Here is a 19,015-nt window from a genome sequence, read left to right on the forward strand (position 1 = left end):
GGTCTCACCAAGACGCTGTACAGCTGCAGTAAGACATCCTTGCTCCTGTACTCAAGTCCTCTCACAATGAAGGCCAACACACCATTTGCCTTCTTAACTGCTTGCTGCACCTGCATGCTTGCTTTCAGTGACTGGTGTACAAGGACACCCAGGTCCCTTTGTCCATCAACATTTCCAAATCTATCATCATTTAAATAATACTCTGCCATTCTGTTTTTCCTACCAAAGTGGATAACTTCACATTTATCCACATTATACTGCATCTGCCATGTATTTGTCCACTCACTCAACCTGTCTAAATCGCTTTGAAGTCTCTAAACATCCTCCTCATCATTAACATTCCCACCAAGTTTTGTGTCGTCAGCAAATTTAGAAATATTACATTTGGTTCCCTCATCCAAATCATTGATATATATTGTGAATAATTGGGGCCCAAGCGCAGATCACTGCAGTACACCACTAGTCACTACATGCCACTCCTTAAAAATAAAACCCATTTATTCCTACTCTGTTTCCTGTCTGCTAATCAGTTCTCAATCCATGCCAATATATTATCCCCAATTCCATGTGCTTTAATTTTACACACTAACTTTTTATGTGGGACTTTATCAAAGGCTTTCTGAAAATCTAAATACAGCACATTCACTGGTTCTCCCTTATCAATTCTGCTCGTTACATCCTCAAAAAACCTCAGTTGGTTCGTCAAACATGATTTCCCTTTCATAAATTCATGTTGACTTTGTCTAATCCTGCTGATCTTTTCTAAGTGTCCAGTTATCACATACTTTATAATAGACTCTAGCATTTTCCCTCCTACTGATGTTAGGTTAACTGGTCTGTAATTCCCTGTTTTCTCCCTCCCTCCTTTTTTAAATAGGGATACATTTGCCACCCTCCAGTGTGCCAGGACTGTTTCAGAATCTACAGAAATTTGGAAGATGACAACCAATGCATCCATTATTTCCATGGCCACCTCCTTCAGTACACTGGGATGTAGATTATCAGACCCTGGGGATTTATTGGCTTTCAGTCCCATTGATTTCTCCAGCACTATTGTTTTAGTAATACCAATTTCCTTCAATTCCTCCTCTCACGAGACCCTTGGCTGCCTACAATTTCTGGGAAGTTATTTATGTCTTCCCCTGTAAAGATGGAACTAAAGTAGTTGTTTAATTGCTCTGCCATTTCCTTGTTCTCTATTATAAGTTCTCCCGTTTTGGACTGTAAGGGACCTACATTTGTCTTCACTAATCTTTTCATTTACATACTTACAGAAGCTTCTACAGTCCTCTTTTATGTTCCTTGCAAGTTTACTCTCATACTCTATTTTCCCCTCTTAATCAATCTCTTGGTCAACCTTAGCTGAATTCTAAACTGCTCCCAACCCTCAGGCTTGCTATCTTTTCTAGCAACTTCATATGACTCCTTTTTGGATCTAATACCATCCTTAATTTCTCTTGTTAGCCATGGTTGGGCCGCTTTTCCTGTTGTGTTTTTGCGCCAGAACTGAATGTGTAACTGTTGCAATGCATACATGTTTCTTAAATATTAGCCGTTATCTATCCACCATCATGCCTTTTAATGAGGTTCCCTAATCTAGCCAACTTGCGCCTCATACCTTCATAGTTTCCTTTGTTTAGATTTAGGACTCTAGTTTCGGATTGGACTACTTCACTTTCCATCCTAATGAAAAATTCTATAGTGTTATGGTCACTGTTCCCTAAAGGATCCCGCACAACATGACTATTAATTAACCCCTTCTCATTGCACAATACTAAATCTAGGGTAGCCTGTTCCCTAGTCAGTTCCTCAACATACTGCTTTTAAAAACCATCCTGTACACACTCCAGGAGTTCATCCTCCACAGTATTATTGCTAATTTAGTTTGTAGATTAAAGTCACCCATGATTATTGTAGCACCCTTGTTACATGCATCTCTAATTTCCTGTTTAATGCCATCCCCTACCTTTCCACTGCTGTTTGGAGACCTATAGACAACTCCCACTCATGTTTTCTGACTCTTGTTGCTTCTTAGCTCCACCCAGGCTAACTCTACATCTAGATTTTCTGAGCCAATATCCTCTCTCACTATTGCACTGATTTCATCATTAACTAACAATGCCACCCTACCTCCTTTTCCTTTTTGCCTGTCCTTCCTAAATATCGAGTACCCTTGGGATATTCAGTTCCCAGCCTTGGTCACCTGGCAGTCATGACTCCGTAATTGCAATCATGTTGTACCCGTTTACATCTCTTTGTGCTGTTAATTTGTCTACCTTATTGCAAATGCTCCGTGCATTCAGATACAGTGCCTTTAGACTTTAGACTTTTAGACTTAACATTTTTTTGTACTATAGCCCGATTTGCTGCTAGCCCTTGTTTCCTCTGCCTTCCCTTTTGCTTTTTACTTTTCTGTCTTTTATTCCTACCTTTGTTTCCCTCCCTTGTGTCTCTCCGCTCAGGTTCCAAACCCCACTGCCACTTTAGTTTAAACTCTCCCCACAGTGCTAGCAAATACGCCTGTGAGAATATTGGTTCTGGTCCTGCCGGGGTGCAACCTGTCCAGTTTTTTGAGGGTCCTATCTTCCCCAGAATCGGTCCCAATGGCTCAGGAATCTAAATCCTTCCTACACCATCTCTACAGCCACGCAGTCATCTGGTCTATTCTCCTATTCCTGATCTCGCTAGCACGTGGCACTGGGAGAAAGCCTGAGATTACTATCTTTGAGGTCCTGCCTTTTAATTTATTTCCTAGCTCCCTATGTCCTGTTTTCAGGACCTCATCCCTCTTTTTATATTTGTTACTGGTACCAATATGGATCACGACCTCTGACTGTTCGCCGTCCCCCTTCAGAATGTCCTGCAGCCGCTCAGTGACATCCTTGACCCTGGCACCATGGAGGCAACATACCATCCTGGTGTCATGTCTGTGGCTGCAGAAAGGTCTATCTGTTCCCCTTACGATAGAACCTCCTATCACTGTTGCTCTCCCACTTTTTTTTCCCACACTCTGTGCAGCTGAGCCACTGGTGGTGCCATGGACTTGGCTCTTGCTGCAGTCCCCTGAGAAGCCGTCTCCCCCAGCAGTATCCAAAACACAAAATCTGTTAGAGAAGGAGATGGACTCGGCACTCCTGCACTACCTGCCCAGTGCTTTTATGCTTCCTGGCGTTCACCCATTCCCTTTTTGCCTGTGCACTCTTTGCCTGCGGTCTGACCACCTCACTGTACACGCTATCCAAGAAGATCTCATCCTTGCGAATACTCCACAGTGACTCCAGCTGCAGCTCCAAATCCGAAATGTGGATTTTGAGTAGCTGCAGCTGGAGACATTTCCTGCATACGTGGTCACCCTGGACACTGGAAGTGTCCCTGACTTCCCACATCGCACAGGTGGAGTATTCCACGTGGCTGAACTGCCCTGCCATGACTTACCCTTAAATTACTCCCTTTACTTTTGATTCTTCTAGTTTAGAGAATATTAAGTACAGAAGAAATAGTCACTAGGTCCTACTTACCAAGGCCGCCACTCTTGCTGAGGAAAAGTAGAAAATGAAAGGATCCCTTCTTCACCGAACTCCCTCTCTCACCAAATTCCAACTTAAGAACTCTAATGCAGCCCAAAGTAGCACTCCAGGGCAGGCTCCCATCTTGTATTGGGAGAAATTATCAAAGTACTGCAGATACCCTATATTCTAGCACTTCAAGTCTCTTTTCTCTTTGTAAAGTTGGAAACTGATGTTGGACAATTGGGAATTAATCCTTAGAACCCTGAATCTGGCTGAATTTCGAATTCTCAATCTCATTTTGAAATCCCTCTAGTATTTTGATCCTTTCTATCTCCTCCAGTTCTGCAACCCACTGAGGTCTCTTGTATTCCTCTGATTTTGGCCTCTTGTGCATCCCTAGTTTCTTTTGCTGCACCATTGGTGGCCATGCCTTTAGCTGCCTAGGCCCTCAACTCTGGAATACCCTCTCTAAACCTCTCTGCCTCTATCTCTCTCAGTCCCTGTAAGAGATTCCTTAAAACCTACCTCTTTAATCAAGATTTTGGTCACCTGCCCTAATATCACCCTTTGAGGCTAGGTGTCAAATTTTTTTATGACCGTCCAATTGACGGAAAGACACACCATTCTTAAATTGTGCCTGGACTTGCAGTTTGTAAGCTACAACCTTCCAGTGGAAGATAACCAAGGATTAAACCCATTTTTAGAAACCATTTTTAGAACTAGTGTAAGTCACCAGATGTTTGTTTTTTATTTTTGCTTACAGAATGATCTTTTGCCACAGCTCTGAAAGTAAAAGCTATATATAGTGTGTACAAGCTGATCTCCCACAATGACAGTGGACAAGTGCATTAAAATAATGGGGAGAATTTTTTCCCTGTCAAGGGGGCTGAGTGGGAGCAGGTGTGGGCGGACATGCAGCCATTTTACGTGGGTGGGCCAATTAAGGCCCGCCCAGCGTGTCACGCACCTGGCACAGAGCTGCCTCAGGGAGATTAGTTTGATTGTCAAAAACTTTAATAAAGAAGAAAATAAATTTAAGACATGTCCCCTCACGTGACAGTGTCACATAAGCTGGGACATGTCAATGAACTGTAATAAAAAGTTTTATTTAATTTATAAATACTTCATGAAACCTCATCCTGCCAGTGGATGAGGTTCCATGAAAAATGCGAAGGCCGTCTGAGCTCTTTGCCTACCCGCCAATCTTAAGGTTGGTCAGGCAGCTCAGTTAATTACTTTAGTTTTTAAATGGCCTTAATAGGCCTTTGACAGTTTGGCGGGCACGCAGTCGACTCCGGTGCGCGCCCGCCGAACTGAAGATCTGAATGACGCGTGGAGGTGTCAGGACGCACGCCACATGTCATGTGCGTCATTTTACGTGTTGTCGAGCGGGGCCCGCCCCCGCACGCTGACCCGAAGATTCTGGCCAATGTAACACAGATGCAGGTTGGGAAGAAATGGCAACTGTTTGGGTCTCAAATAGGAATAACTCGAGAACACATACTATATTGCCAATGGCACTTATATTGATGACTAGTCGATCTACTGTGCTGTTGCAGTTGCGATGAAATGCAGATTTGAGTCAAAGAAGGTTAAAGGGTGGAAAATAATTGGACAGGGGCTGATGTAGGATTGTAAAGATGGTGATAAAAATAGGGCAGAAGGAGAAGTATAGCTGGATGGGTATTAACTTGAAGGTTGAATGGGGTAGAGGAGAGGTTGGCCATTTGGAGAAGAGGTAAGCGGAACAGGGTTCGAGGGTGAGTTAAAGTCGGAGAGTTAGAACATCGTGGGGGGAGAGAATCGCAAGGTCAGTGAGAGTAGGGGTTAAATGAAGGAGCTGCACAATTGGAACCAGTGACACATGCACTGTAAGGATGGATGGAGTAGGAGAAAAGTGATGGAAGAAGGTGTGAGGGGGATTTCTGGGGCATTGGGACTGTTTCTGGGGGCAGTGGGACCTGTACAAGGTGGATGGGTTGCACTTGAACCGGAATGGGACCAACAACCTTGCGAGGAGGTTTGCCAGTGCAGCTGGGGAGGGTTTAAACTAACTTGGCAGGGGGATGGGATCCTGAGAAGAGGTTCAGCAGGGGGAGATGCACAGCCAAAATTAGAAGAGAGAACAAGTGAGCCTGGAAGGTGCAGAAATTATAGGCCAGTTAAGGCACAAGGGAGTTTGGCAAGGTTGGATGGTATTTATTTTGATGCAAGGAATTTGACGAATAAGGCAGATGAGTTGAGGGCACAAATTAACACATGGGAGTATGATGTCACAGAGACATGGTTGAGAGAGGGGCAGCTCAATATTCCAGGATATAGGGTCCTCAGGCGAGACAGGGAAGGAGGTAAAAGAGGAGGGGGTTCGCAATATTGATCAAGGAATCAATTACAGCAGTAAGGAGGGATGACATCTTAGGAGGCTCTGCAAATGAAGCCATATGGGTAGAACTGAAAAACAATAAAGGAGCAGTCACATTACTGGGAGTGTACTATAGGCCCCCAAACAGTCAGAGAGAAATAGAAGAGCAGATATGTAGGCAAATTTCAGAGAAGTGTAAAAATAATAAGGTAGTAATAGTGGGGGGTTTCAACTTCCCCAACATTAACTGGGCTAGTCATAATGTGATAGGTTTAGAGGGAGCGGAATTCTTCAAATGCATCCAGGTGAGCTTTTTAAGCCAGTACATAGAAGGCCCTACAAGAGAGGGGGCGGTCCTGGACTTAATTTTAGGGATTGAAGCCGGGCAAGTGGTAGAGGTATCAGTGGGGAGCATTTTGCACTTAGTGATCATAACTCTGTTAGATTCTGTTAGAATGTTATGGAAAAGGACAAGGATGGGCCAGAAAACAGAGTTTCTCAATTGGGGGAAGGCTGATTTTAATAAGATCAGATATGATTTGGCCAGAGTGGACTGGGAGCAGCTACTTTTAGGTAAATCTGTGTCAGAGCAGTGGGACTCATTTAAGAAGGAAATTGGGAGAGTACAGGGCCAACATATTTCCAGTAAAGATAAAGGATGGAACCAACAAATCCAGGGAACCCTAGATGTCGAGGGATATACAGGACTAGATAAAGAGAAAAGGGGAGCCTTATGACAGATACCGAGGGCTCAAAACAGTGGAATCCCTGGAGGAGTATAGAATGTGTAGGGGGGAACTTAAAAAGGAAATTAGGAGAGCAAAAAGGGGGCATGAAAAAACATTGGCAGGTAAACTAAAGGAAAATCCAAAGTTATTGTACATTAAGAGTAAGAGGATAACTGGGGAAAGAGTAGGGCCCATTAAGGACCATAGTTGTAATTTGGGTGTGGAGCCAGAAGACGTAGGTAGGGTTCTAAATGAATACTTTGTCAGTGTTCACAAGTGAGAGAGACGACGTGGGTGTGGAAATCAGGCAGAAAGACTGTGATATAATTAAAGAAATTAGCATAGAAAGGGAGGAGATTTTAAGTGGCCTGGCAGGCTTAAAAGTAGATAAATCTCCAGACCTGGATGAAATGTATCCCAGGCCATTGAGTGAGGCAAGGGAGGAGATAGCAGGGGAACTGGCAATAATTTTCAATACCTCTCTGGCCACAGGAGAGGCGCCAGAGGACTGGAGGACAGCCAATGTGGTACCATTATTTAAGAAGGGAGGAAGGGATAAACCAGGGAACTTCAGGCCAGTCAGTCTAACCTCAGTGGTGGGGAAACTATTGGAAGCAATTCTGAGGGACAGAATTAATCTACACTTGGAGAGGCAGGGATTAATCAAGGACAGTCAGCACGGTTTTGTTAAGGGGAGGCCATGTCTGACCAGTTTGATTGAATTTTTCGAAGAGGTGACCAGGTGTGTAGATGAGGGCAATGCATTTGACGTAGTCTACTTGGATTTCAGCAAGGCTTTTCATAAGGTCCCACATGGGAGACTGATAATGAAGGTAAGAGCCCATGGGATCCAAGGCAATTTGGCAAATTGGATCCAGAATTGGCTGAGTGGCAGGAAGCAGAAGGTGATGGTCGAGGGGTGTTTTTGTGACTGGATGTCTGTGTCCAGTGGGGTTCCACAGGGATCAGTGTTGGGTCCCTTGCTGTTTGTGGTATATATAAACGATTTAGACTTGAATGTAGGAGGGTTGATCAGTAAGTTTGCGAATGACACAAAAATTGGTGGGGTGATAAATAGTGAGGAGGATAGCCTTAGATTACAGGAGAATACAGACAGGCTGGTCAGATGAGCTGATCAGTGGCAAATGAAATTTAATCTGGATAAGTGTGAGGTGATGCACTTGGGCAGGGCAAACAAGGCACAGGAATACACGATGAATGGTAGGACCTTGGGAAGTACTGAGGATCAGAAGGGGCCTTGGTGTGCATGTCCTCCGGCCCCTTAAGGTAGTGGGACAGGTAGGTAAGGTGGTTAAGAAGGCATATGGGATACTTGCCTTTATTAGCCGAGGCATAGAATACAAGAGCAGGGAGGTTATGCTGGAACTGTATAAAATGCTGGATAAGCCACAGCTAGAGTATTGCATGCAGTTCTGGAATCCGCATTATAGGAAGGATGTGATTGCACCAGAGAGAGTGCAGAGGAGATTTACCAGGATGTTGCCTGGGCTGGAGAGTTTTAGTTATGGGGAGAGATTGGATAGACTGGGGTTATTTTCCTTGGAGCAGAGGAGATTGAGGGGGGACATGATTGAGGCGTATAAAATTGAGGGGCATAGATAGAGTAGACAGGAAGGAACTTTTCGCCTTTGTGGAGAGATCAATAACCAGGGGGTATAAATTTAAGCTAAGGGGCAGGAGGTTTAGAGGGGATGTGAGGAAGAATTTTTTCACCCAGAGGGTGGTGGGAATCTGGAACTCTGCCTGAAAAGGTGGTAGAGGCAGAAATCCTCATAACATTTAAGAAGTATCTGGATGTGCACTTGCGATGCCATGGCATACAAAGTTATGGGCCTAGAGCTGGAAAATGGGATTAGAATAGTTGGGTACTTGTTTGACCGGCGCAGACTTGATGGGCCGAAGGGCTTTTTTCTATCCTGTACAGCTCAATTACTCTATGGGAGGGGAGAATAGGAAAGGATAAGACTTGATGGCACTACAGCTGGGTCACTGTGTACAGTGTTGGTCTCCTTACCTAAGGAAGGATGTACGTGCCCTAAAGGGAGTGCAACAAAGGTTCACTAGATTCGTGGGGTGAGAGGATTGTAAGGACAGAATGTGTAAACTTGATCTACAGTCCTTTGAATTTAGAAGAATGTGAGGTGATCTCATTTGAAACATATAAAATTCCTAACGGGCTTGACAGGCTAGATACTAGGAGGATGTTTCCCCTGGCTGGAGAGTCTTGAACACTGGGTTGTAGTCTCAGAATAAAGGGGTCAGCCATTTAGAAGTAAGATGAGGAATTTCTTCACTCAAAGGGTCATGATCCTTGTGGGGGTTGTGGATGCTCAGTCATGAGCATATTCAAGACAGAGATTCATAGATTTTTGCTGACTAAGAGAGTCAAACCTCTACTTTGCTATTTTACCAACCCAATATGGGGGTAATGCAGCAAGGTGCAGCTGAAGTAGAAGATCAGCCGTGATCTTATTGAATGCTGAGTCAGGCTCAATCCAGGCCCACTCCTGCTCCTACTTATGGTTTTATGTTCTTTCGATGAGGGGAAAGGAAGGAACAAGGTGCAGCTGGAAATAAAAGCGAAACTGGAAAAAAATTAATAAAATAAAGGACTAATCATTCATAAATATAAAGTGGCCTTAGAATGTGGAGAATTGGCACCAACTATATAGGTGGCAGTGTCCTGTGTTAATTAATTCAATGTACATTTATGTGGCCTGAAACAAGTTGGAGAAAAACACAAAATGAAATAAAGATATGGGGTTAATAAACAGGACGTTAGACATCAACATCATTTCATTAACTGAAGACCCAACTTGTGTCAGTAAAATTAATGAAAGGCAGCAGGTTCTCTGGGGAAAATGAATTAAGTACAAGGCTTACGCATCAGTCACAAAGGTGGGGACAGGGAAATGCAGCAAGGATAGCTGACTTTACTCTGCAGTAAGCACATGGTTGTCATGGGGTGGTTGTAGTGAGCAACAAGGCCGGCTAATAAATGATCAACAAGGGCAGTTAAGCAGCAGGCAGAATGGTCGGTAGCCAGGATTGCTATTTTAACACACAAGCAATATACTGCGGATGCTGAAAACCTGAAATATAAACAGAAAATGCCGGAAATACTCAACAGGCCCAGCAGTATCTGTGGAGAGAGAAACAGAGTTAATGTTTCAGGTCAGTGATTTGTTGTTGGAACGTTTCTAGTAAAAGGTCATTGACCTGAAATGTTAACTATGTTTCTCTTCACAGATGTTGCCTGGCCTGCTGAGTATTTTCAGCATTTCAGTTTTATTAGTTATTTTAACACACTTGTGGAAGAAGCAACAGCAACACTGCTGTTAAATGGAAGGGATTGACCAGTGGCGCAGATCCAAGGAGCCAAACTCGTGGCACTTGGTTAAGATAGGAGCATGGAAACCTGGATTTCTGTGAACCACGAGAAGAAGATGGATTTAACCTCAGTGGGCCAGACCTTGCTGGAATGGGGCACTACACAACATGTCTCTTCAGTTCGACTGTTTTTCTGTTCCCTTCAGCTCAAAAACATTTTTATGTTGCAACTTAATTGAACTGTGAGGTGAAACCAGCACAACGAGGGCAACAGGGCATCTGGGACCTCAGTGAATGACAGGACCAACGTTGCATCACCTTAACTAGTGAGATTTTGAGGATTGGGAAATAAACAGAGGAACAACTGAGAAGGAAATACAGTGAATTACAGTCAAATCATGTGCAAAGAGAGAGAAAAATGAAAGACAAAATGGAAAAGTTTGAAAAAAAATGAACATTTCTTTAAAAATCTCCAAGAACAATTTGCTACCTTACCTAAGAAAGGATATACTTGCCATAGAGAGGGTGCAGCAAAGGTTCACCAGACTGATTCCTTGGATGGCAGGACTGTCATATGAGGAGAGATGTGTTTGACTAGGCCTGTTTTCACTGGAGTTTAGAAGAATGAGAGGGGATCTCATTCTGACAGGGCTGGACAGACAGGATGCAGGGATGATGTTTCTTCAGGCTGGATGGCCAAGAACAAGGGGTCACAGTCTCAGGATACGGGGTAGGCCATTTAGGACTGGGATGAGGAGAAACCTCTTCATTCAGTGGTTGGTGAACCTACCACAGAAGGAGGTTGAGGCCAAGTCACTGAATACATTTAAGAAGGAAATAGATTTCTAGACACTAAAGGAGTCAAAGGGTATGGGAAGAGAGGGGGAGAATTGAATTGAGATAGAGGATCAGCCATGATCATATTGAATGGTAGAGCAGGCTTGAATGACCTGCAGAATGAAATGACCTGCTCCTGTTCCTATTTTCTATGTTGACCACCATCCGCTACGCCTCAGATACTGAAGCAGTCCATGTCCAAATGCAGCAAGACCTGGACAACATCCAGGCTTGGACTGACAAGTGGCAAGTAACATTCGAGCCACACAAGTGTCAGGCAATAACCTTCTCCCACAAGATAGAATCTAGCCACCTCTCTTTGACATTCAATGGCATTACCATCACTGAGTCCCCCACCATTAATATCCTGGTGGGTGGGTGGGGGTGGGTGGTCACCATTGGCCAGAAACTTAACTGGACCAGCCGTATAAATACTATGGCCACAGGAACAAGGACAGAGGCTGGGAATTCTACAGAAGTAACTCACTTCTGATTCCCCAAATCTTGTCCACCATTTGCCAAGGCTCAAATCAGGAGTCTGATGGAATATTCTCCACTTGCCTGATTGTGTGCAGCTCGAATAACACTCAAGAAGCTTGAGAGCACCCAGGACAAAGCAGCCCACATGATCAGCATCCCATCCACCACCTTAATTATTCACTCCCTTCAACACTGATGCACAGCGGCAGCAGCAATGTGTACCATAAACATGATGCACTGCAGCAACTCACCAAGGCTCCTTCAACAGCACTTTCCAAACCCATGGTCTCCTATTACTTAGAAGAGCCAGGGCAGCAGATGCATGGGAACACCACTACCCACAAGCTCCCCTCCAAACCACACACCATCCTGATGTGAAACTCTATCATCATTACTTCACTGCTGCTGGGTCAAAACCTGGAACAACTCCTCTAACAGCTCTGTGGGTGTACCTACGCCACATGGACTCCAGCATTTCAAGAAGGTGGCGCACCACCACCTCAAGTGCAATTAGGGATGGGCAATAAATGCTGGCCTAGCCAGCAGCACTCACATGTCAAGGATGAAAACAAAAAGGTCATTTTGTCAAAAAGGTGCCAGCACAGTTAAACTCACCGCAGAAAGTTATGTCTGGTAATTAATGGGCAATTAATTTACAAGTGCAGCAAGCTCTTGACAATAACGGGGAAGGTGAGATGCTATTTGTAACCCAGCCATTGCGCAGGCAAGCCAGCGTGTATCGATGCTGGTCACCAGCCCAGATAAGTGGGAAAGGTTAGAGGTAGGAAGGTCATCTGGCTGTAAAACCACTTGCAAAATCCTAAAAACAAAGATTGATATGAAGGGTGATCAACCAACATTGTGGTAATCCCATGTAATGTGGGAAAAGCTGAAAGACAAAGAGAAAAGAAGGATGAGATGCCATTTGTGCAAAGCAAATGGTGAAGTGATATAAACTGACAAGCAATTTCTGGAGGTTGGACGCTATCTCTTGATACCTTGAACTTGCTGGTTGATTACCACATCGCTGACAGTGTGCGTCGCTAGCGCTTGTTATTTTTCCAGCAAACTTCGGTACAATACCTTTAAGAATATGTCTGGTGTCCTCTTGGAAATGTCACAGTGCCATTGTGTGGTGAATATTAAATGCTACAATTAGAATTGATATTAAGAATGAGTTCAGTTGATTGATAGCCACATAACATTTGGCAGCACAATGCTGTGCCCATAGCACCACCTACAGGCACAAAGTCATTACAATGTTGTGATCATGTAGCCTTTCTAATGTATAACTGATAGATTATACTTGGATCTCAGGAACAACATTGTTATTGCAAACAGTAGCCAGTTCTGGGCCGGCTTTGTTTTTGGAAATATTCAGGGTTATTATTCAAGTTTGTGGAAAAGTTCTGAATGCAAACTTCTGACCATTAACATTTATTGATGTAAAGCCTTTTATAAAGAATCAAAGATGTAAAGTAGTTGAATCTTTTAATTTTTCCAATATTTCTTGACTTCAGTATTTTAAAACCACTGCCTAAACCGATGGACAGTAAAACTGAAGGACAGCTGCCTAATACTTCATCAGAAGTGCCTTACTTTGCTTATGTAAATTGGACAAGCTTATTTATCTAACTTTTGTTAGTGACTAACAAAAAAATATTTACTTACTTCCTAGGGATCGTTCCAAATCCACTTTACTCTTTCTGGAGAAATGTTTTATATGTTTCTATCCAAGTCTGTACAGTGGTGATATGCAACACTCAGCCCTTTCAACAGCTTAAACCCTTAACTGATCAGCAATGCCACAGGAGATCTGACAACTTTAAAAAAAAAAGTTGAAGGTGGTCCTAATATGTTATTTTTAAATTGCCAGATTGGCAAATGGTGATAAATACTGATAAGCAGTAGATTCACTCTATTATCACTTACGTTGCTGTTTTAATTCTTGTAGGAGAAAGATGACCTGAAACGGGCTGAATACATGTTACAGGAGGCAGACAAACTGGGCTGCAGACAGTTTGTCACTCCAGCAGATGTTGTCCAAGGGAACCCTAAACTGAACTTGGCTTTTGTAGCTAATCTGTTCAACAAATATCCAGCGCTTCAGAAGCCTGTAAATCAAGACATTGATTGGAGTCTGCTGGAAGGTAAAATTACAAAGATGAATCTCGTGCATTTCTGCAAAGTGACTGAACCGGATGTCGACACCTCTGAAATCTCTAGAGCTTGAACAATTTTTAAAACAAAATATTTGAGGGAATTTTGATTATTCCACAGGGTAATTTAAGGCTGCTGAGTCACAGCATGGATATATTTATCTCAGCACTTCAAAAACGGGAACATTAGGAGGGGGACGGCATAATTTGAATCTAACTAGCTCAGTGGGAAATGGATGGATTTGGATGGGTCATCCATTTTTCATCCCACCCAATTTTATTTTCCATTGAAATCAGTGCGCAGTTAAGTCAGGCAGGAGTAAATGGGTGGCCAGTTCCAAGCCTTTCAGTTTTCCACTGGGTGGCATAAGTTAACATTATTCCTCTGGATTCATGTTGGAAGGTTCAAAGCAAGTTTCCAGTCTCATGCTGTATTGTCAGGAGATTCCTGGAGCTGTCGCAGCTGCTTGATCAGAGGGAGGTCACATTCAGATATCTACAAGGCATAACATTGATCCAAACCTAAACCTTAGAGTTGAAAGCCAGAGGCAGAAGTGAGATTGACTACCCTTGATATCAAGGCAACATTCCACTGATTATGACTTTAAACAGCCCTAGTATAACCAAGATTAACGGGAATAGTCTCCAATGGCTGGGGTCATAATTGAAACAAAGAAATGAGGCTGTTGGCTCACAATTTGACAACATTAACTTCTTTGTTGATGAGAGAGCTCATTCTGGCCAAAGCAGAACTTGAACAATACCTAGGCCAGAATTTGACGCCCTGCGGGCGGGTGCGTGCCCGACCTGAACGGGCGTGAAATCATGCGAGATGACATCGGATGAGTGTCCTGACGTCATCGCGCACTTATGTGGTATTTCGCTCAGCGGGCACATGCGAAAGTCGGAAGAGCTCCTGCCAACAATTATCGGGTGATTAAGCCCATTAATGGCCCAATTGTCAATGATTTTTTTGTGGCACATCCAAGCAAACCAGGCAGGCTTTACATTTTTGTTGAAACCTCATCCAAGGGCGGGATGAAATCTCCACTAGCATTTAAAATAAAAAGAAATATCTAGAGACTTTTTTTTTATGAGGTCTGCTTTCAGGTGCTTGATGGTGCTGCATTTTTTGCAGAATTTTTGTTGCTTTGTTTATTTTGTGGAGGTCTGCAGATCCCTGAGGCATCTGTCTGCCTTCAGGGAGCTCCGTGGAAGCGCTCACCAGCACCTGGGATGACGTCGGTGCCCTCCCTCTTTCCGCCCCCAATGGCAGTGCCGAACCTTTGTCAGGGCACGTTTCACGCTGACTGGCTGTTAATTGACCAGCCAGCGTAAGATCACGGTTGGGGGCCAATCGCAGGCGGAAGTGCACTTCGTGTCTGCTTCTGGGCGTGCCCAAAGAGAGAAAAATTCAGGTCCTAGGCTTGGTTTGAAAAATGGCAAGTAACATTTGTGCAATGCAAGTGCCAAGCATTGATCATCTACAGTTTAAAAAAAAGCCCAATAATGTCATCATTGACCTTTAGTGTCTCCACTATTACCAAGGCATCTTTGGGGTTCAGCATTGACCAGAAGCTAATTGGACCAGCCACATCAACACTGGCCATAGTCTATTACAAGTGGCTGTAAGGTTGACCTCCTTGATAGCTCTAGGTTTTGTGATCTTTACCAGAGAGAAAGACAAGCGGCAATATCATGGGTAAGATAATCATCTACACATTGCGCATGCTTTCATACTGCTGGCCCCTCATTATTATTAACTGGAAAATACTTGAATAACGTAACCTAACATGATTATAAGAGTGCATTCTCTGCAAGGATTACAATGCTTCAAGTAGAAGGCTCACCACTCTTTACCAAGCACCTGGGGTGGAAATCAAATGCAGTTGTCTTGACATCACAGAAACAAAAATAACATTTTATCACCTAGATTGGAGAATTATCTGAGCATCAAAAGTTGAGAAATTGGGTTGTAACATGGAGATGCCTAATTCATTGGGTGAAGGAAAATTGACCAGTGAATCTGTTGGCCAGCATTTGTCCTTAAGTTACCTATTTGTCTAAAAGCTTTACGTTTTGCGTGTACTCAATATTCTGCAACATGTTCAACCAAGTTCCAAATCCAAAACTCTTTTTCAAATTTTAAAATAAACATGAAAAGCCAGGCATTTCTGGGTCATTCTGACCTGGAGCCAGAAACTTACCATTACCTTGTATTTGACCACAAGATTTTAAGAAGCAACTACCTTTACCTGTATTTGCTTATTGAGACAATATCCACACAGCAAGTGCATGAGGAGCAACTTTAAAGGGATAATTCCACTTTAGCAGATGGACATTGTGACTTCCAGACTACCCCTGAACAATGCCACAGAATGTCTACTAGTACGAAACTTAAGGGCTTCATCGTAATTCTACAAGCATACACTTTCATTAAATTTCCATTAATGGTGCTGGAGGTGGTAGTGGGGAATATTATCTTTATGTACCAAGTTTTTCTCAAATGGAAATCATGAATTTCTCTGCAACATTTTTCTTTTGGTAAAAAGCGTGCGTGCTTTTGCATTTTAGGTGAAACTCGTGAAGAAAGAACCTTCCGCAATTGGATGAATTCGCAAGGTGTAAATCCAGCAGTGAATCATCTGTATAGGTAAGAAGGAATATTTTCACCAAAAATGAATAGATGATTCATGTAATTTTGGTTTAATGGAGTGATAAAAACTATCAGTTACAAGTGTTAATATTGGAGTGAATGGGACCAATTTTAACTCATTGCTAGGCGGAAGCAGTTACCCTGAAATCGAAACGATGAACATACACGTCTTGCCCAAGGCCTTTTTGAGGCTGGGCCGGAGGCTCACCTGGGAATCTTGTTAAATTATGTAAATTGGAATCTCATGACGTACACAGGACAGTGTTAGCTATTTTGAGATGCAAGCAGACAAAGCAAGTGCCGCAAATGTTTTGCTGTTTTGTACTGGATGGCTGAAGCAGCGGTTCTTGAAGGGACTGCTGGGAGGCCATTTAGAAAGAAGCCCAGGAAATAACCAACTTCTTTCAATGAGCCCAGAAGAAGCAAAAACAGTTATGTGCTGATTAGTCACAGTGTTATACTTGCAGCCTCTCTCCGGGAATCGCTTAGAGACTAATTGCTTTTGGACCAATCTCAGGTCAATCAGAAAGTAATCACATGTATTGAAGAAGTACTTCTGTGGATAAACAGCTGCTCAGATTATTGCCAAGTTCAGGAAAAAGATCAGAGACTTTTGATTCTTTTTTTAAAAAAATGATAGATATTGCCTTGTCTAACCACATTGTTTAATGTGTGGCATCTGATATATGACGGGCACACCTGAATTTTCAGTTAAAGGTACGTTTTTTGCATTACAATTGATGAGCTGAAATATATTCGGCTGTGAGTGAAAACTGTTTTGGAGTCGATTTTTGAAAAGTAAAGCATTACATTTCCCCTCAACCCTTTACAGCCCTCAGTCCTTTTTGAAATGATGTTTCCTAACACAGTCACACCTGGATTAATCAGTGACTGGGCTGCTTGAGACATGAGCATTCATTCAAAGTGCATTTCAAAAACTAGCATTGGGACAGTCATTGCAATCTTGCCTATGCTTCAATATGATATTCTCTTTATCAAAGTTCAGTTCCGTTAATAGACCAGTTATGCTGGCCAATTTTGTGCTGATACAAAGCTGGAATCTTTGTAATGATGTGTAATGTTAACGTATGCATGTCCTGAATGGGTAGCGCATGGATGTATGATGGTGATCGAATTTAGGCTTTTGGTCTCCTGAAAATAGCTTTTTTAAAAATTCTTTCAAGGGATGTAGGCCAGCATTTGTTGCCCATTCCTAATTGCCCTCGAACTGAGTGGATTGCTAAGCCGTTTCAGAGGGCAGTTAGGAGTCGACCGCATTTCTGTGGATCAGGAGTCACATGTAAGCCAGACTGGGTAAGGACGGCAGATTTCCTTCCCTAAAGGACATTAGTGAACCAGATGGGTTTCATGGTCACTATTACCAAGACTAGCTTTTAATTCCAGATTTGTTAATTGAATTCAAATTCCACAGCAACCATGGTGGGATTTGAACCCATGTCCCCAACCTTGGCCTCTGGATTGCTACCCCAGTGATGTTACCAGTATGCCACAGCCTCCCAATCAGGAATCAAGTCTCCCAATATGAACTGAGCCAAGCAAATATAACACCGTTTCTGAATGACCTCTTGTAACTGCAACTTGGATTAGCTGTAGTGTAACTGCAACTGTTACAAAGTAGCCTGTTTATAGAAGATCCCAGCAGATCACCCTGGATCTTTTCCTTAAGCTTCGTTCTCCTGCTTGATGATGTTCACAGAGCTGTGTCTGTCTCATAGATCTTTTGGCCAGACTTCAGATATAGCTAGGTTGAATTCCATCTATGCATGTGTGCCATGCTTGTGTTTGTGCACTGATCAAAGAGCAACACGCAACCAGCAGTATAGTTCCAGTCCGCTGGCTTCATGGCTCGCTGAACAGTTTTAAACTAGTACTTGTACAACAGTGCCTTTACAGTGAATATGCAACACATTTTATGGGAAGCTAAGATAGGGTAGAGTTTATAAAAAGAAAGTGTGGTCTTTAATATCCAATCTATCTACAAATGCTGACTAGGTTAAAGGAGCTATGTAAATACAAATAGTTGAACCTTTCTGCAGGGCTGTGCAAATGGTATATCTGTTTCAACATACAAACCTGGAATATTTAGTATTAAGTTGTGATTCCTTAATGTGATTGGGTAACAGATTTGGTTGAAATTGAATTTTCCTCAGATTCTGTAAAGCTCTATTTGCCTTTTGGGCTTGTCTTGGCTTTATTTGAAATATTGTGTGGATTTTGTCCCTGTTACAGTGACTTGGAAGATGCCCTTGTGATATTACAATTGTACGAAAAAATCAAGGTCCCAGTTGACTGGAACAAAGTGAACAAGCCACCATATCCCAAACTAGGTGCTAACATGAAAAAGGTAAGTCAGTTCTTGCCCTAAAGACATAGGAGAACGTTTGGCAAAGTTAATTGCATTATTACCTCTAAAAACATGTTCTTTTTATTTAGCTGGAAAACTGCAATTATGCAGTTGACTTGGGAAAGGATCGAGCAAAGTTTTCTCTTGTCGGTATTGATGGAAAGGATCTGAATGATGGAAATTCAACACTAACTTTAGCCTTGGTCTGGCAGTTGATGAGAAGGTACTAACACCGACAGTCACAAAATGCTATTAAAAGTGTTTTCAATAACATGCTTATTAGTAAGTCCTCGCTTAAAGTTGTGGTTGAGTTCCTAAAACTCTTTAAGTGACACAATGCTAAAACTGGGGTTCGGTTCCTTCGTACATTTCTTGCCTAGAAAAACTAATGTACAAGTTGAAACACTAACGTACAAGTGCAGCACTGCATTCCTAGCTGGAATAACTTGGAATAAATCACTGACTATAACAGAAATACTATATAAATTCTAATTAGATCATTCTAAATCACCCATACAAGTCCTGAGTAGCATAGCTTCTGTGCCCATGCACAGCACTAGTGAAAACT

At 42.7% G+C, this 19,015-nt stretch overlaps 1 protein-coding gene across 3 annotated transcripts in view; it reads left to right on the top strand.

Annotated features, from left to right (window-relative positions):
* The window catches only part of LOC144683851 (plastin-3-like), a 127,426-nt gene that overhangs the window by 101,060 nt on the left and 7,351 nt on the right, over positions 1 to 19,015 (top strand). For all 3 annotated transcript variants that reach the window (XM_078547355.1, XM_078547356.1, XM_078547358.1), the window contains exons 10-13: positions 13,222 to 13,417; positions 16,001 to 16,079; positions 18,333 to 18,447; positions 18,537 to 18,670. In XM_078547355.1, the coding sequence (XP_078403481.1) occupies positions 13,222 to 13,417; positions 16,001 to 16,079; positions 18,333 to 18,447; positions 18,537 to 18,670 (524 nt within the window). The remainder of the gene's footprint in view (positions 1 to 13,221; positions 13,418 to 16,000; positions 16,080 to 18,332; positions 18,448 to 18,536; positions 18,671 to 19,015) is intronic.

This window comes from Cetorhinus maximus, chromosome 8 (assembly GCF_964194155.1).
Source record: "Cetorhinus maximus chromosome 8, sCetMax3.hap1.1, whole genome shotgun sequence".
Lineage (NCBI taxonomy): Eukaryota > Metazoa > Chordata > Chondrichthyes > Lamniformes > Cetorhinidae > Cetorhinus > Cetorhinus maximus.